Raw genomic sequence first — 19159 nt, 5'->3', positions numbered from 1 at the left:
ATATGCAAAACTCGGGGCTGGAGCCAGCCCCAAGCAGGGACTTTCTGAGATTAGGCTGTGCAAGGCAGGCGGTGGCTAGCACAAAGAAAATAGCCCCTCCTGTGGCGTTTCAGCCCGCAGGGGAATTCGAATGTCACAACTTGGGAATTTTCCATCTGAAGCCCCTTGTAAAATGAAAAGCACCTTGCCCTGCTCCGACTCCTGCCGGCAGAGGGGTTCAGTGCCAAAGTGAAAGGCTTCCTAAAAATGGGCTGATCCAGGGAGGGGGGCGATTTAGGAGCTATTGAGAAACAAGGAAGGACAAACAGCGTTAGGTCATTGCTTCTGCAAACACAGCCAGGGCTGTTCCTCTATAAAAAGGGAAGAAAGCGGTTCCAGAGCCATCACAGACTTGGAGGGGACAGTCTGTGACCAAGGCTGCTGCACCCCCTCCTCGGCACCTCACTCCCTGCTCAAGTATGAAACTCGTACTCTCTACTGTGCTGTCCTTCGGGATAGTGGGTAAGTGTCTGCTGAAAGCAGTTTTTTGGGGAAAGGAAGAGTCAAAACGTCCCAGGACCCAAGGCTTTCCCCCTAGGCGAGGCTGTTTTAGAGCTGCAGGACCCAGACAGCTATTAAATAAAAGCAAAGGAGCACCTGCCAGATGCTTTGTTTTGGCAGCTGTGGATCTCTGTCAACAAGAACAGTGTTTTGAGCATTAACGACAGCAGCTTTTTCCTTGGGACAGTCCATGGAGGCTGGAGGGAAGCTGCAGATCCCCGCAGCAAGCTGCTGAGCAGCCGGCTGGCACGGAGGAGGGATGCTCGGCACGCACCGCCGGGGAGGAAACTGCTTGGGAGAGGCTCCCTGCTCCTGCTGCCGCAGGGCGAAGGGAAACATCACCCTCCGGCCAACTGCTGTGCCGGAAGAGGAGCGGGGGTTCAGCCAGGGGGGGAGAAACTAGAGCAGGACCTGCCTGCCAAGCCTGCATGTGTGTTGGGTTAAACCTGAAGGCAGTGGCAATAGAATAGAGCTTAAATAACGGAAGACTCCGCATGGTTCCCCCCCTGCTCCTGCGCTGCTCCATCCTGCTGCTGCTGCTGCTCTTTGCTCGGGCTCCTGTGTATTTTCTGCCTAAATCGTGGTGCTGCAGAGCTGGCTCTGCTTAAAGCAATTATTTCTCTCACTGCTTGTAGTTTTGGCAGGCGACGGGCAGGTGGCCACGGCAAGGAGATTGCTGCCATCTGCACCTGACCTGGGGACCGCCGCCTGGAAAGGGAAAGAGGGGTCCCCTTCTTGGAGTAGGCAGTGGGTCTCATCTGATCCCCCTGGAAGCGCGGTGGTGATTAATGTCCTCTGGTGGGAAGTGCTCCCTGTGCTGCTGGCATCGGAAAGTCCTCGAGCACTTTTGATGAGTGCTACCATGCAATGATGTCTCATTAACGGTGAAGAGTCCCTCCTCCTCCTTCCCTGCACGGAGGGAGCCAAGAGGTTGCCCAAAAAGCTCTGCAGCAGACATCGTGGCACTCGGGCTCCCATTGCCTTCCCACTGTCCACCCGTGCAGCCACAGAGAGTCCCTCAGGAGGTTCCCGTCCAGCCTCTGTCCAGGGCAGGATGGTCATCACCACTAGATTAAGGTGACCGTGGCTTTGTGCAGCCCAGATTTGAAAAACATAAATGATGGCAGTAGAAATTAAGGCTGAGGATTCTCCCTGTGGCCAAATTCAGCATCTCCACTGGGAGGAGGGGAGGTGTCTGCTGGCAGAGTTATGGCTTAAAAATGAAGAGAGAATATTTCAGAGGTGAAAGGGAAAGCGGAAAGACCACAGGTTAATCTGGAGACATTGGAATGAAATGTGCCATGGAGGGTTTGGAGGGCCTCTCGGTCTGCACGGTCCTGCCAGGACAGAGTTAAGGTGAAGTGTGCAGCACGGGCTGGCCACATACTTCAACTGCAAGTTTCCAATGTTTCTGGTGTTTAGGTTGCTGAAGGAGACATGAACCTGTGTCCACCTGAGGTCTTTGCTTTGTTAGTCTCCCAGAGCGTCCAGTCAGCTGAATTTACTGGTTGGGGGACTCTTAGGAGAGAGGACTGCGGAGGTGGGATGACATCTCTGTTACTGGGTGTAGTGGAGGAGGTGAGACATAAAGAGACAGTTAAATATATCAGATCATCTGGCTGCCAAGGAGGTCATGTATGGCAACATACTGAATATAGTCTGGCTGCTCTCTCTCTGGGCTTGTTTGCAAAGACACTGCTTGAATGGACCCCCTTTTCTCCCCCTTTTCGCGAAGTCGTGGGTTTGATTTCTGTTGATTTGTTTTCCTTCTCCCGTGGAAGTTGCCGTGAGCTCAGGCTGCTTGAATCGCGATGCTGTGCAGGACAACTGTTACCCGGGGACAGAAATGATCCTCCCAGATGTTCCTGAAGGTGCACATGTCAGGCAAGAAAGAAACGGTCTTCCTGCATGACTTAGGAGATGTGCAAGGGAGATCCTGCACCCAGCCATCACCTGAGGCCAGGACTGCAGGGAACCAGAGATCGTGTATTCAGAGAAGCTTTTTCTCTCCACGTGGTGCCTTTTTACCTCTCTCAGACTATTTGTTTCTGGTTCTTTCTACAGCTCTGTGTTTTGCTGCTCCTCCCAAGCCGAACATCCGATGGTGCACAATATCTGTAGCAGAAGAGAACAAATGCAATAGTCTAAGGGACCTCATGCAACAAGAGAGTGTTGCATTGAGTTGCCTGCAGAAAACAACGTACCTCGACTGCATAAAAGCCATTTCGGTGAGTGGGCAGCAAATATCCGTGCTGGGCGCTGAGGGTGTTTCAGCAGCCTGGAGAAGGTTGGGGTTTCCTTTGAGTCATCTGTGATCCCTCTGTAGAGGAGGACTCACCCACAAGGATCCAGGAGAGACTCCAGGGAAGCATTTTCCCTTGTGTGTCCCTGCTCTTTGTTTATCGATGGAAATCTTTTTGTTGTTTAGAATAACGAAGCAGATGCCATTAGCTTGGACGGCGGTCAAGTTTTTGAGGCAGGCCTTGCCCCCTACAAGCTGAAGCCCGTAGCTGCTGAGGTCTACGAACAAAGTGGAGGTACGTTTTCATGCAGTATTTTTAAGCCAAGTGGTGGTAACAAAGTAGAAGTGCAAAGGCCACCCTTTCCACACAGAGCTCCCACATTATTACTCCGAGTTGTTCAGCCTGGAGAAGAGAAGGCTCCGGGGACACCTTATTGTGGCCTTTCCGTAGTTCAAGGAGGCTTACAAGAAAGACAGGGAGGGACTTTTTAGCAGGGCCTGTTGCAATAGGACAAGGGGTAATGGCTTTAAACTAAAAGAGGGAAGACTTAGACTAGATACAAGGAAGAAATTTTTTATGATGGGGATGGTGAGCCCCTGGCCCAGGTTGCCCAGAGAAGCTGTGGCTGCCCCATCCCTGGGGGTGTTCAAGGCCAGGTTGGACGGGGCTTGGAGCAACCTGGGCTGGTGGGAGGTGTCCCTGCCCAGGGCAGGAGGGTGGACTAGATGGCCTTTAAAGGTCCCTTCCAACCCAAGCTGTTCTATGATTCTATGCTTATTTCTGCGGTGTGTCTGAGATATTGCCCCTGGCTTCCAGATCCCAGAGGGGAAGGGATGGGGGGCAGTTACACCAAAATGTGACTATCGCCCATGGCCATAGAGTCACTGCAATGGAAAGGAGGAGAGCCAGTCCTCCATTTCTGACATTAGCTGTGAGGAAAGTCACTGATCCCACGATAATGCAGTGGCCATGGAAGGAGAGCACCATGAGCAGAAACCATGGTTGTCCTGAAGCGTGGCATAAAAATTATGCTTGTCCCAGAGATCTGCTTTCAGTGACCTTGACGGATGTGGGTAAAACACCGAGCTAGTTAGCACAGATAACCTGTATCTCTCCCTGCGAAGTCATGAAGGCAAAAAAAAAAAAAAAGATTGAAGAGGCAACAGCATTGCCATTAGTGGTTGTGGAAGAACACCCAGTTGAGACTACTGAGGCAAGAGGTGTAGGCTATGCCCAGAAAAAAAGAAAAAAAGCATAAAAAGTTCTCTGCAGCAATCCCTTCTGATAAGAATTAGCTCTGTTGCTCCATCCCTGCTCGCTTTCTGTACTGTTCTTCATCTCTCCCATCTTTCTCTTGGGAGCTGGACAGATGTTATTTCTCCATTTTTGTCTTTCTTGCCTCATGCAATCCCACCGTGGTCAAAGCCCCCAGTCTCTTTTGACCTCTGTCCTGGACTTCAGCCTGTTTGTACACAATATTCAGGATCAAAGAAACACCACAGAGTCGTTCCCAAAACGGTAGCTAAGAAAATACAGATATTAAATGGAAGGCTGTGGTCTCTACCACCCCCAAACTTAAGTCACTTGCGTATCATGTGGTGGACTAGGTATAATTTTAAAGACTAAATGTGGAATTTCATTCTCGCAAGGCTTACATGTGTGCTTCAGTGGGCAACGGCAATTGAGAAAAGACTTGCCAAAGAAGATTTGCCAAAAAGGCTTCTTGAAGCATTCTTATAAAATGATGGGCACGTCTGACATCTGTCCAGTGGCAAAGAATTTTGCATGTAACAGTATTTTCAGGTCACTTATTATTACAAGTTGTAATGTGCATCGTTGGTTCAATATTAACAGTGTAGCTTATCCCTAAGAAAATGGGAAAACTACGAGTGTTCAAACAAAGTTGCTAATTATTTGGAAGTGCAGCACTTTATTCTCTGAAACTGGGGGTTTGGCAGGATTTGAAATGTTCCTAAATCCTGCTTTTTCCTGCGCTGCAGGCTCCACAACCAGTTACTATGCTGTGGCCGTTGTGAAGAAGGGAACAGGCTTCACAATAGATGACTTACAGGGCAAGACCTCCTGCCACACGGGCCTGGGCAGGTCCGCTGGCTGGAACATCCCAATTGGGACACTCCTCCACCGGGGAGACATCAAGTGGCAAGGCAAAGACTCCGGCTCCATCGAGCAAGGTGAGGTGGGAAACGGCGAGATAAACAGGCTGACGTTCAGGGATGGTGGTACGATGAAACCGATGTTGCCCTGTCTTCTGTGGAGGTCCAGAGGTGGCTCGCAGAGCAGTCGAGTCACCGACATTCTTTATGCATACCCTCCCTTCCAGCTCTTTGTAAAAGTGAATTTTAGACTAACTATTGCTTCTTTCTCATCCATAGCGGTGGCCAACTTTTTCTCTGCCAGCTGCGTGCCTGGGGCCACCACTGAACAAAAACTGTGCCGTCAGTGCAAAGGGGACTCCAAAACCAAATGCTCTCGCACAGGACCTTATTCTGGATATTCCGGAGCTTTTCAGTGAGTGAAAGTTATTTTTCCTTTGGGGAAGTATTCTAGCCCTGACACATGCAAGTTTTCATTATACCAGGGAGGGCTGTGTTGTAATCAGGGGTCCTGAGGAGACTGAATTACAGAACAACTGGGACTGCTGGTAATTAAAGATCCAATTAGTAATAACCAGCAGGCAGCTAGTGGGAGATGAGAGCGGCAGCTGGGTTGTATAGTTTTGCACAGACCTAGGAGTACACAGCATTAGCATTGTGCTAAGTCTAACTAGGCCTCTTGAGCACTACTTCTCTGTCATTACAACCTCTTCCCTGCCAGCATAGCTTTTCTGGGGGGGGGAAGACAGCTCCTCTGTGGTTTTGGTTTGTGACGAAGCAATTTGCTGGAACAGGAGATAAGGAGCCACAATGTCTGTTTTTTTAACATCTTTTCTGTTCCTCCCTGCAGCTGTCTGAAAGATGGAAAAGGAGATGTGGCTTTTGTGAAACACACAACTGTTCAAGGTAGGCCTGTGAGATCACTTGTTTCTCTCCTTTCCAGTCCAAGCTCTCATTGCCAATCTGTCCTGCAATTAGTCTACACTATGCAGACTTTCATTCCTCTCCAGATTTGCCCCAAACCTCTTCTCCTTTCATCTCTAGAAACAAGTTTGGCACACTGTGGACTGACTCATCCTTGTTACTGAAAAATATGATTGTGGTGGGGTCCACTTTTTCTTCTGTGGCGTTCTTCTTTGAAGAAGGAAAACCTGCTTGTTTTAAGTTCAATGGTATTATGGTGGGTGCCACATCTCAGAGCCAGCTGTAACGTTAACCACAGCAAATGCAGGGTGAGCAACTGTGTAGGTAATTACACTCACCCATCCCTCTGGGAGGGATTTTTGGAGGGAATTCAGCCCACAGCAAGAGTTCACTAACTCTACAACTCTCGGAGACAGAAGATGGCCTGGCATGCCTAGGATCTGCAATGAGCTTAGTGGAGGGCCACCAAGATGGTCATGGGGCAGGGACACTTGACCTGTGAGGCGACGCTCAGCAGGGTGGGCTTGATCAGCCTGGGTAAGAGATGGCTTTGGGGAGACCTCAGAGCAGTCTGCTTGTGCCTACAAGGAGGTTACCAAGAAGGTAGAGCCAAGATCTTTATGGAGGTGGACGGTGGAAAGATGAGGAACAATAATCACAAACTGAAACAAGAAAGGTCTGGACAAGATACAAAGGGAAAGTTTTTTCCCCTTGAGGTCAGTCAAATAGTGGGACAGGTTGCCCGGGACAGCTGTGCACTCTCCATCCTTGGAGGTTTTCGATTCTTCGTAAGCAGCCTGGTCTGCTTTGCGCAGGTGCTTGGACTGAAGATCTTCAGAGGTCCCTTCCCACCTGAATTCTCCTGTAACCCTGTGATCTCTGACGTGGGCTCTGTTTTCAGCCTTGATGTACTGGCCTACTGGCCTTTACAGACCCCGTGCGGCTCCTGACCTGTTCAATACATTTGTATGGTGTTTGTAAATCTATTTGTATTTGTATCTATTCGTACATGCCTGGTTGTCTAGGCACTACTGCCACATAAATCCTCTTACTGTCGGGTTAGTTATGACAGAGACAGACATAATTCATTGCCTTTGTATGACCATGATGACTCCCAAACCCTCTTCTGTGAAGAATTCTCCCCTGAGCTTCCACAGAAATAAATTCACTACAAAGCTGCCCTGGACTGGCTTTTTTTTGGGTCTATTTTCATGGTGATGCAACTCATGGTTCCTCCCTTCTTCCAGAAAATGCCCCAGAGGAGAAGAATGAGTACGAGCTGCTCTGTCTGGATGGCAGCCGTCAGCCCGTGGACAACTACAAAGCCTGTCACTGGGCCAGGGTGCCTGCTCATGCCGTTGTGGCTCGAGATGACAACAAGGTTGATGACATCTGGAACTTTCTCTCAAAAGCACAGGTATCGTCTAGCTCTTCTTTCCTTCCCCTAGCATCCCCTCTTACGTCCCCTGGATTTGCTTGCTCTCTCCAGCTTTCCAAGCACTTTGGTACAGTCATTTGCTGATTATTTTCCCCATGGCAGGAAAAATTTGGCGTGGGCACAACCGGCGCCTTCCATCTCTTTGGGCCACCTGGCAAGAAGGAGCCAGGCCTCAAAGACTTACTTTTCAAAGACTCTGCTGTACGGCTGAAGCGTATCCCGCCTCTGATGGATTCCCAGCTCTACCTTGGCTTTGAGTACTACAGTGCCATCCAGAGCCTTCAGGAAGGTAGGCAGGACAGGAAATACTAATGTCGTGTCAGCGTGAGCTGCACTGAAGAGATGGGATCAGCAAATACATCCGGGAAAAGGGACACAATTTTTTCAAACACAGACAGTATTCTCTGCAAAATATTTCCTGTGAAAGGTATTATTAAAATCACACAACCTTCACAAAATTCACTTACATCCGCAAAAGGAATTTGTTGATGCCAAATAACACCATCACCGCACCGACAGAGGTGGAAAATTTACACACACGCTCCACCCCTTGTCCCTTCACCACGATCACAACAACAACAATTGCCCACGGTTATTCAGCCGGTGACAGGGATTGGGCATGGTCAAAACTGCTGTTTAGAAAAGCAATTTCTGGGACATAAGAGGAAGGAGCATCCCGGGACACCAGGTGCAGTATTGGCCACTTGAGGGAAACAGTGTCCTTTATTTCTGTCTACATTCATCAAGCTTTTACTGACGTCCTCGCTGGCTTTCTGAGAGACGAACATCCAACAAATGTCCCCACAAATCCACTTAGAATGTATAGTTGCTCAGAGATCTCTGTTACAGGCTCAGCATTTGTGGAAGGAGGTGCATGGACTTCATGTAGCACCAAAACAGATTATTCAAATGCCACTTCACCGAAACATAACCAGGTTGTATTTTTCCAGCTTGGTCTGGTCTTAGTCTCACGGTTGTCTGGGCCGTGAGGTCTGGAGAAATATTACAGGCAACAATACCAAGTACGATTAACGCATGGTGGTTTAGTGGTTGTGATGTTTTAGCTAACACGAATCTGCGTGAATGGCTTGTGTTAGGCAGAAATTCTCCTTTCTGGCCCGTAAGTTAATTTTCAGCTTAAGAATCATCCCTTCCTTTCACGCCAGCCCAGGGCTTTTTAAACAAGAATCCCTTGCAGAAGCAGGTTGGTGTGTACATTTTGTGGTTTCGTGGTTTCATGGCTGAGTCCCATGAAGTAGCTTGTTTGTAGCTTTATTGCTCAGCAGGGCTCTAAGGCTTATCCTTTTTTTCCTCCGCCGGTTTTACAGATCAGTTGAGCTCCAACCGCAGAGAAAACAAGACCCGGTGGTGCGCAGTAGGCAAGAATGAGAAGAGCAAGTGTGACCTCTGGAGTGTGATGAGCAACGGGGAGGTGGAGTGCATCGTGGCAGAAGACACCAAGGACTGCATTATTAAGATCATGGTATGGCTTTTTTTTTTGGCCTTTTCTTCTCCCTGTGAACCTTTCAGATGGAAAGCAGCGTTGCTTTTTTTCAGCCTGGGAATAGATGGAGCAGAGCAGGGGGCAGATTTTAAAACAAAATATTGGGAGCTTTGCAAAAAATGCCAGCGGGCAGAAACCACCCTCATCGCAGTGAAAAGGCTTCGCTAGTTTTTCACCAATTAACATTTTTCAAAAAATTTTAGTGGACAGTGTTCTATTTTGGAGTTTCCTAAATAAAAAGCAATTTTCTGATGTGAAGTAACTTTTTATTTGGAAAACGAAGGCAAAATACAAATTCTGTAAAATGCAGAGAAAAAATGGTTGCCTGCTTGGAAAAGGAGTGACTCCATAGCATAGAGGAGGATGCTGGTGGCAGCTCAGAGGGTTGGGTCAGTACCATGAAGACAACACAAAAGGGAAACTTGAAATGACAGGTGAGATAAAGAAATCTGTGTGGCAGGGAAGCAGGCTGGGAGAGACACACGCCTGAGCCTGCAAGTGCCTGGGGAGGTGAGCTGCTGCTGGAGGTGGTTACGAGCACACAGGAGCGATAATTTCAAAACTCCGTTTGCATCAGCGAGACCTTGTCTACCCACATGCTAAAAGATGGCCTCTCGTGTCCCTTTAGCCCCAAACCCTTCTCTCTTACATTAGAATCATAGAATGGTTTGGGTTGGAAGGGACCTTAAAGATCATCTTTAAGTCCAACCCCCCTGCCCTGGGCAGGGACACCTCCCACCAGCCCAGGCTGCTCCCAGCCCCATCCAACCTGGCCTTGAACCCTTCCAGGGATGGGGCAGCCACAGCTTCTCTGGGCAACCTGGGCCAGCGTCCCACCACCATCACAGCAAAGAATTGCATCCTCACATCTCATCTAAATCCACCCTCTTTGAGTATAACACCATTCCCCCTCGTCCCATGGCTCCCCTCCCTGATCCAGAGTCCCTCCCCAGCTCTTCTGGAGCCCCTTTAGGGACTGGAAGGGGCTGGAAGGTCTCCCCGGAGCCTTCTCTTCTCCAGGCTGAACCCCCCCAGCTCTCTCAGCCTGTCCTCCCAGCAGAGGGGCTCCAGCCCTCCCAGCATCTCCGGGGCCTCCTCTGGCCCCGCTCCAACAGCTCTGTGTCCTTCTGCTGTCGGTGCCCCAGAGCTGGAGGCAGCACTGCAGGGGGGTCTCCCCCGAGCGGAGCAGAGGGGCAGAATCCCCCCCTCGCCCTGCTGCCCACGCTGCTGGGGATGCAGCCCAGGCTGCAGGGAATTTCTGGGCTGCCAGCGCACATTGCTGGCTCGTGTTGAGCTTTTCATACACCAACACCCCCAAGTCCTTCTCCTCAGGGCTGCTCTCAGTCTGTTCTCTGCCCAGTCTGGATTTGTGCTTGGGATTGTCCCGACCCAGGTGCAGGACCCTGCACTTGGCCTGGTTGAACTTCTTGAGGGCCCATAATTGAGTGCAATTGAGTGCTTATGATCTGATTTCTGAAAAGTACTGGTCTGGGACAGCGTTGTTTCATTGCTGTGCCATTTTCTTTGCAGAAAGGCGAAGCAGATGCTATCAGCTTAGATGGAGGTTTTGTCTACACTGCTGGCGTGTGTGGCTTGGTGCCAGTGATGGGAGAAAACTATGACGGTAAGCACAGCCTGGGCTGCCCCTCTGGGTCCAGGGGGTGGGGGAGAGGCTGGCGCAAAAGCCTCCTTTTTATTCTAAAATTTAGAAGGCAGCCTCAGTGCTGCATCCTGCAGAAAACACACGGTGCTCTGAGGCAACTCTGCTCACTGCTGCGTGCCTCGTCTTTCCACAAAGGTGGAAGAGCCCTGGGACAGTGGGCATTGAGTCAAGAACGCAACGACCTATCTTCTTCATTTTAATCATACAATCATAGAATCATTTAGGTTGGAAAAGACCCTTGGGATCGCCGAGTCCAACCATCAACCCCACTCTACAAAGTTCTCCCCTATGCCATATCCCCCAACACCACATCTAAATGACTCTTAAACACACTCAGGGATGGTGACTCCACCACCTCCCTGACCACTCTTTCGGAGAAGAATTTTTTCCTAATGTCCAGTTTAAACCTACCCTGTTGCAGCTTAAGGCCATTCCCTCTTGTTCTATCGCTAATTGCCTGTGAGAAGAGACCAGCACCAACCTCTCTACAATGTCCTTTCAAGTAGTCGTAGAGAGTGATGACGTCTCCCCTCAGCCTCCTCTTCCTCAAACTAAACAATCCCAGCTCCTTCAATTGCTCCTCATAAGATTTATTCTCCAGGCCCTTCACCAGCTGCGTTGCCCTCCTCTGCACTCGCTCCAGCACCTCGGTATCTCTCTCATATTGAGCCCAATGCTGAGTACAGGGGGACAATCACCTCCCTCCTTCTGCTGGTCACACTATTTCTAATACAAGCCAGGATGCCATTGGCTTTCTTGGCCAGCTGGGCACACTGCTGGCTCATGTTCAGCCGCTTGTCAATTAGAACCCCCAGGTCCCCGTCATGATGTCTCTGTCCTTTAGCATCGGCCTCGGCAAAACTTGTTGGTTTAGCTCAGAGGAGCAGCTGGAGGCCGTGCTTTGTTCTGTTGACACACAAGGTGTTACCTGAAATAGTCACCTCCAGAAGTTTCTCCAGAAATTAGTGAGCTCAATCCTTTTGTGGATTTGCCGTATCTTTTATCTAATATCTTCTTCTTTTTCCCTCCCTCAGATTTCAGTCAATGCAGCAAAACAGAAGGAGAACCAGGTAATTACCGACAAGAGAGGGACAGAAAACAGTCTTGATGGATATAAGCAGAAAAATATATATGCAGTCATGAGTGGAGAATAAATGGCCAGTCTCCACACAGAGAGCCACTGTGTCCAATGTAGATATTCAACATTTGGGAGACAAATTTAGTAGTCAGATGGAAATTCTGGGTCTGCAAACAGATATCAAGGCAAAGCATGTGGCAGGGGCAGAGATTTGTGCTTAGTTGCTGCTGTGTGGAGCACAGTCACACCATAACGGTGCCAGGGCTGCGAACAGGGAAAGAAGGTCTGGGTTGTAGCATTAGGAAATTGTTCCTTATAGAAATGGGAAGAGGGAGAGAAGGGAAGGGTTTTGCCCCTTGCTAAAGAGGGGATAAGAAATCGTGAGGGGATAAGACATTATGTGTGTTTTGCTATAGCCTTCTTGCATACCCAAGTGTCAGAGTTTTGGGGGACAGGGAAATGTCAGGGATAACAATTTCCCAGGAGCATGGTGGGAATAGGTGCATCACACCTGCAAACTCTTCTGTGGTCGCTGCCTGGCAAATTGTTTATAAGCGCAAAGTATTTCTGCTGCGCGGTTCATAGGTGGCCTCTCCCAAGTGGAGCCAATGCTCTCCTAAGGGAGCAGGGTGGGATCCTCGGGTCAGCCCTTAATTCTCCTCTGTTTTATCTTCTGAAAGCATCCTACTTTGCTGTGGCTGTTGCAAAGAAATCAGACAGCGATATCACATGGAACAGCCTGCAGGGCAAGAAGTCATGTCACACCGGTGTCGGGAGAACTGCTGGCTGGAACATCCCCATGGGCTTGATTCACAACAAGACGGGGAACTGCAACTTCGGTGAGTCGGGTTTTGCATCCGTTTCTTCAAGCTGGGAATCCGCTTGCAAAAATGTTTTCCCATCCTTCGTCCGATCTTCCAAGTTTCTTGTGCCTCAAAGATCCCCACCTGGAGGTGGGAAATGGAGAAGTCTCTGTTACTTAAGGTTTCACTGAGCAAAGTTTTAGGCTGTTGGTGACTGCATCAGGGTAGGATACGGCACACCAGCTGTCCCGGGGGGCTTTGCTTTCTTTTCGCATCTCTCCCCTTCCCTTTGCAGCAGCCCAAAAGGTATTCCCAAAAAGGGAATACAGGCTGGCCCAGGTATAGGGGGCCTGGTGCTTGGGCAGGGTGTGGAGCAGGGGTAAAGGATGGGTTTATGAATCTCAGAAGGGAGGGGAAGGGCTGAGAAAAGGGGACAGAGGTTGATCTTCGTTCAAGAAATGTAGAGGGACTGGTGTGACTGTCTGAGAATAAGGAGGTAAAAGTCCGCGTTGGCTCTGGGACTTTAGAGATTGTTCAGATCAACTTCTACATCCTACTTTCAATCGGTGAGAATTACAGTCCAACCAAAATAATCTGGAAATATTATTGACCAAGGCAAATTAAGCATGTAATTATTAAAAGGAAATCTCTAACCGCAAGAAGATACCAATGTCAGTAAGTTGTAGACTCAGCCTCTCCATCCTCCTGCCTGCCTTGCCCACTGTCCCTTCTTCCCCCAGAGCTCTGGCATCGCTGCCAAATGCAACTCAGCCGATCCCTAAAGGCTGTGGAGGCTTGGGCTGGCTCTGCATGAGCTAGGAGAGGTTTGCAGCAAAAACATCCTGCTTTCAACGCCAAGAGAGTGCCTATTGCAATTGAGCCTTAGGCCCCGCTTCATTATCAATAATAACAAGACACAAGTCTCACAGTGAAAACTGGATGCATGCGATTTGCTGTCCACTGAATCGTGCTCCTTCTCACGGCCTGTATCCAGCTCCCAGGGACCGCTAATACAAATCCAGCACGAGAACGTGTTATTAAAAGAAAACCTAACTTTTCAGTGCAGGAAAAGTGAATTTTTTTCTATTCCTGCCTTCAGACGAATACTTCAGTGAGGGCTGTGCTCCTGGGTCTCCTCCTAACTCCCGCCTCTGCCAACTCTGCAAGGGCTCAGGGGGGGTCCCACCGGAGCAGTGCGTTGCCAGCAGCCATGAGAAATACTATGGATATACGGGAGCTTTCCGGTAGGTGGTGGGAACACTCCAGGCACTCTCAAATACCCTGGGGCTAATCACAGAGGTTATGGGTAGATCACATACGGAGTACAGACTCATGTTGATGCTGATTTGCTGACCACCTCTTTTTCTCCATTACAGTATTGAAGTATATAAAGTAATATTACACTGAGTCTGTAATATTATACATAAGCTATTTTTTTTTTCTTTATGCAGCTTCCTGCAAAATGAAGTAAAATGTTCCCATTCTGTAAAACTAATGTCCTGGTGCCCCCGGGTAAACCTGGAGAGACACAAGCATTTTGGCCAGACCTCTTACAATGCCAGCAGGGCTACACTTTTAACTCAAATAAAGGGTGCTAAAAGATGGGGACCCGCAAACAGTACTGCTGCTAGACACTCCCTGCTAAAAATACTGCTTGCCTTAGTTAAAATGAGCCTTCCTCTAAAAAGTCCAGAGACCAGAGGTCAGCCCCCGTGCCACCTCCTCTGTATCCACTCAGTACCAGATTGAGTCTAGGTAATTCATGCTGTGAGTGAATTTAAAAAGGGAATGAATCTTGTTTCATTTACATCAAAAGACTGTGTTTCAGATATCCTTAACATAGTCATGGCAGGGGTCCTAGACCTGGGTGTCCTCGGAGATTAATTTTACAAAATAAGACATAGGTCAGAATCAAATCTGTGGGAAAGGGCCAGGATTCAAGCATCCACGTCACTTGCCGTTCTTTGTACTTCCCAGGTGTCTGGTCGAGCGGGGGGATGTGGCCTTTGTTAAGCATTCAACTGTGCAGGAAAACACTGACGGTACGTGGTTATTCTGTTGTGCGGGTTTTGGCAGGGCTGCCTTCCCCTGTCTGCATTATTTTTGTTGCCAGTGCAGAAGGTAATATCAAGCTTTACCTGCTCGTCCCGTCCATCTCACCCCTCCCGCAGGGGGAGCAGAATTCAAGCGTCAGCACGTGCCATCTGCCCAGAGACGCTTCCCTGCTAACTATCGTTTAATTTCAGCTGCACAATTCTTCAGGTGGTCCCTTAACCCCAGGCTTCTGCCTCGACACCTTTGCGCAGTGCTCGAGCTCCCTGCTTGCCTGAAAATTAAAAGTTCGCTTCACATTTCTGAAAGCAGCGGCTGAATTTTTTTCCACGCATTTGGGAAAAAAGGCAAGGAAGGAGATATAACTAAATCTTCCAGCCTGCTCTGAGAGTCTGACTCATCCTGTTGACTTTCCTGAGTTTTACTTACTGCCTCCTTTGTACCTGCCAAGTGTCCAAGTGCCAGCGCACATGCAGGCAGGGACAAACCTCTTGCTTGAATGTTGTGAGGCTGGCGTTCTTCTGCTACCCAAGATCTCTGAATCTCCAAACCAATTCTCTTTACAGGCAAAAATAAAGAAGATTGGGCCAAAGATCTGAAAATGGACCAATTTGTGTTGCTGTGCCCTGACGGGCGACGGGCAAATATCATGGATTACAGAACCTGCCACCTGGCCAAAGTTCCTACCCATGCTGTGGTCGCGCCTCCTAAGAAAGCAAAGAAAGTCAGTGAGATGCTGCAGAGACAAGAGGTCAGTAGTGCTGACAGCAGAAGAAATGTTCTGGGGTTGTTTTCATGCGGCGTGTTTGCATTTTTAGAGCAATGATGCTCCAAGTTTCCCTGAGTCAGCATGATGTGGAAGATTTTAACTTACCGATATGGGGTGACAGCTTTGTCCCTTAGCCTCCCCCTTCCTCCGTCCCTTTCGAACTGCTCTTTCTCCTCTGCCACCTTAGCAAATACACCTTTAGGTAATGGCTGGATCGTAGCGGTTGCTGTTGTCACACCATACTTGTGTGACGTGAGATTATCACCTCCTTCTCAGGCTATGCTCTTGCAGGTGTGTTTTGGAAGCTCCTCTGGGCTGCCTGGTCTCTAACCCAGGTGGGTCAGGCACAGCCCCGAGAAGAGAGTGGCCTCCCTGCGCTTACAGCTACTGGTGTAAATGTAACCAGGTTAAACCCGCTCTCTTTGATTTTACACTGAAAATGTTAATATTTGCCCCACCGTCTGGGTCTGCTGAGAGGCGCTTGGGAAGTCAGCTCCTTTTGCTTTCAAGGCATGGCTGAGGCATGGGACCTGCTGGCAGCATCTGCCGATGGGCTCTGCAGGTAGTGAGCTGTTAAAACGGAAAAAAGTTGTTTTGACAGTCTCATTCTGCCACTGAGAGATCCCTCATCTAACCACACGGACAGAAGAGTCAATCCTAACTTTCTGGAGCTTGGCGGGGGGGTCCCCTGGATGATGATGAAGAACGAGAACTAAGATTCCTACCTGTACAAGCCGAATTTTGCCATCTTTCTACTTTTTACATACACTTACTTCTTCGTGCCTTTATTTCAGAAACGGTTTGGACCAAAAGGAATCGAGGAAGACAGGTTCAAGCTGTTTGAGTCTAAAACCAAGGATCTTCTGTTTAAAGACTTGACCAAGTGTCTGGTCAAACTCCGTGATGGAATAACGTACAAGGAATTCCTCGGAGATCAATACTACGCTTCAGTTGCCAGCCTCAATACCTGCAATCCATCAGGTAACCGTAGCGGCCCCGGGAAGAAGTCTGGGAATTGCAGTTCTTAGCCTCACAAGCACGGACAGCTTCTTCTGTAGCTGTCCATTTAATTTTTTAAAGCAAAATGAGGATAACTCATGAAGATGCTAGTGTACTTTTCTTAAAGTTCCTGGGATGAACTGAAAACAGTCTGGAAGGCTGCTGCCCTGGCATCAAAGGCAATCAAAGATTTTTTTCTCACCTTTAGAAAATATTCAGTTTGAGAAACAGTGAAACGAACTCACCCTGTCCCATCAGTGTGTGTTCGGTGCTTAATACACATGTTTTTCTGGCACACTGAAGATATTTTCCACGCAATGACGCTGTTGGCATGGCTGGGACGGGAGTGTTTAAAGGCAGGATCTGAACTTCTCCCCGTCCTTTCCCTTTTCAGATCTCCTCCAGGTGTGCACCTTCCTTGAGGACAAGTAGCGAGATGGGAAGGACCCTCACTGGAAGGGGGGAAACTTCAAGCCATGACTCCTCTCGTGCCCTCAGCACCGAACACCGACCTGCGGAGGGCCCGCTGCCTTCACTGCTTTCTCTGCCCTTCCTCATCACTCTGAAAGTGGCTGTTTAAGACCTTACTGTTCTCTGCTGCCATCACAGCAAGAAATAAAATCTCAAATCTAAATGGGTGTCCTGAGATCTTTCAAAACGGTCCTTAAGCCCATCCTTTCCTCAGTACCTCTCCCTGTAGGACAGTGCCACGTACCAACCTGGCTATTGCCACTTCAGGGTTGTTAGAGAAATTTGTTTCAACATTTGGCAAAGCAAACATGGATTAAACGTGCCCTAGAGCCCAATTAACAGATATTTTGGACTCTCTGTGCTTTTGCTTCACACAGGTTATCCCATTATCTCCCCAGCAGATGACAGTTGCCCAGTGTGGTTGGGACACAGGAAGAGGAGAGTGTTTATGTCAGGGAAGCTGAAGGGTGGAGAAGGAAAACAAAACAAAACAAAACCAAAATATTCAGTGGTTGTAAGATGGAAGGTGTGAATCAACACGCCCTGGCAATGTGCGCTGGCAGCCCAGAAAGCCCCCACAGCCTGGGCTGCATCCCCAGCAGCGTGGGCAGCAGGGTGAGGGGGGGATTCTGCCCCTCTGCTCCGCTCGGGGGAGACCCCCCTGCAGTGCTGCCTCCAGCTCTGGGGCACCAACAGCAGAAGGACACGGAGCTGTTGGAGCGGGGCCAGAGGAGGCCCCGGAGATGCTGGGAGGGCTGGAGCCCCTCTGCTGGGAGGACAGGCTGAGAGAGCTGGGGGGGTTCAGCCTGGAGAAGAGAAGGCTCCGGGGAGACCTTCCAGCCCCTTCCAGTCCCTAAAGGGGCTCCAGGAGAGCTGGGGAGGGACTCTGGATCAGGGAGGGGAGCCATGGGACGAGGGGGAACGGTTTTTCACTGGAAGAGGGGAGATTTAGATGAGATCTGAGGAAGCAATGCTTTGCTGTGAGGGTGGTGGGATGCTGGCCCAGGTTGCCCAGAGAAGCTGTGGCTGCCCCATCCCTGGGGGTGTTCAAGGCCAGGTTGGACGGGGCTTGGAGCAACTTGGTCTGGTGGGAGGTGTCCCTGCTCGTTGCAGGGGGGTTGGACTTAAAGATGATCTTTAAGGTCTCTTCCAACCCAAACTGTTCTATGATTCTATAAAGTAAATCACTCGATCCTATATCTCATCTGGCTGGATCTGAGTCATTTCGACCAGGCAGTGTTCCTAAAACACAGAAGTATATCGATGGGGAGAGTCCAGGCTTAGACTTCTGTTTTGAAAAAAAATCTAGGACTTACTTAGAAACATGTGTATTTTGGTATAGTCTGTCTGAAGTGCTGCTGACCTGAAAACAAACATGTAGATAGGCAGCCTGACTCTGGTCCATGGTGAAAATAAAAAGTTAAGACAAAAAGGTCTGCTGAGGCTCTCTGCTTCAGAGGAACAGAGTGTGGAGCAATCCAGCAGGTCCTGACCCTGTTGTCAAGGCAGGCACGGAGAAGCTGCTGAGGGCAGAAAGACGCTAAGAGCTTCTGGCTTTGAGGGAATGAATACTATGATGGGCTCAGTGATGATTTTTGGATGCTTATGGTATGTGTCATGAGAAGTCCACTAGCCTGACTGCAGATCACCTTGGAATACAGAAATGTAGAGTGTGATGGGAAGCAATGACATTTTGTTCCTCACATTTACATAGGATGAAGTACACTGGACAGGTGGCTTTTTTAATCTGTTCTTGAAAACTAGCAAAGAAATAGATACAGTGCCTCTAAGAGGCTACAACCAGCTATGGCTACAGTTAGGAAACTTTCCCCAAGAGCAGCTGCATCATTTGCACTCCACATCAAGTGTAACCCCTTGTCCCATAAGTAGAGGGCATGGAAAGAAGGAACCTCACTAGAGTATCACAGAGCAACTCCAGTGGGAGGGGACCTCCGGGGGTCTCAAGTCCAAACTCCTGCTCAAAGAAAGGGGTCAACCAGGTTGCTCAGGGATTGACCCAGTCAGGCGCTGAGAACCTCCAAGGATGGCGATGCCGTGACCTCCCCGGGCAACCTGTCCCTCTGCTTGAGGGAAAGAAATTTCTCTCCTATCCACTCTGAACCTCTCTCATTTCAATGTACTCCCATTGCTCCTCATCCTGCACCACTGTGAAAAGTCTGTCTCCCTCTTCCTGTTGCCTGGAACAAAATTGTCCATCACTTCTCCAGGCTCAACAAGTCCTGGTCCCGCAGCCTCGCCCCCCAGGGCACGTCTCCAGCCCCCTGACCATCCTGGTGTCTCTCTCCTGACCTTGCTATCGTTCATGGATGTCTTGCTTCAACTGGGGCGGGGGTGCCAAAACCAGACACATTTGGCCAAACATCTCAAGATGTTTGAGTCTCAAACCAAGGACCTGGTGCTGAGCTGAGGGGGGTGATTGGTCTCTTCTCCCGAGTAACAAATGATAGGACAAGAGGAAACGGCCTCAAGTTGCGCCAGGGGAGGTTTAGGATGGGTATTAGGAAAAATTTCTTCACTGAAAGGGTTGTCAAACACTGGAA

At 49.3% G+C, this 19159-nt stretch overlaps 1 protein-coding gene across 1 annotated transcript; it reads left to right on the top strand.

Moving 5' to 3' along the window:
- The first annotated feature begins 265 nt into the window (after window positions 1-265).
- TF (transferrin) lies at window positions 266-16761 on the top strand. Its single transcript, XM_074591706.1, has 17 exons — window positions 266-501; window positions 2605-2768; window positions 2969-3077; window positions 4784-4975; window positions 5177-5312; window positions 5748-5803; window positions 7069-7238; window positions 7362-7548; window positions 8588-8742; window positions 10294-10387; window positions 11461-11496; window positions 12185-12343; window positions 13407-13551; window positions 14285-14349; window positions 14926-15110; window positions 15923-16109; window positions 16522-16761. The coding sequence occupies exons 1-17, from the start codon at window positions 459-461 to the stop codon at window positions 16557-16559; spliced, it is 2121 nt and encodes a 706-aa protein (XP_074447807.1). The 5' UTR covers window positions 266-458; the 3' UTR covers window positions 16560-16761.
- Window positions 16762-19159: the final 2398 nt, after the last annotated feature.

The sequence above is a fragment of the Larus michahellis genome, chromosome 6 (assembly GCF_964199755.1).
Source record: "Larus michahellis chromosome 6, bLarMic1.1, whole genome shotgun sequence".
Taxonomy (NCBI): Eukaryota; Metazoa; Chordata; class Aves; order Charadriiformes; family Laridae; genus Larus; species Larus michahellis.
The sequence above is the reverse complement of the archived record's forward strand: the minus strand, read 5'-3'. Positions and strand labels throughout refer to the sequence as shown.

Excerpts from the sequence above, each read along its gene's own strand:
- TF (XM_074591706.1), top strand. The coding sequence starts at position 459 with ATGAAACTCGTACTCTCTACTGTGCTGTCCTTCGGGATAGTGG. Across the intron at positions 3,078-4,783 it reads GGTCTACGAACAAAGTGGAG|GCTCCACAACCAGTTACTAT; the intron begins GTACGTTTTCAT and ends CCTGCGCTGCAG. Across the intron at positions 14,350-14,925 it reads TGTGCAGGAAAACACTGACG|GCAAAAATAAAGAAGATTGG; the intron begins GTACGTGGTTAT and ends TTCTCTTTACAG.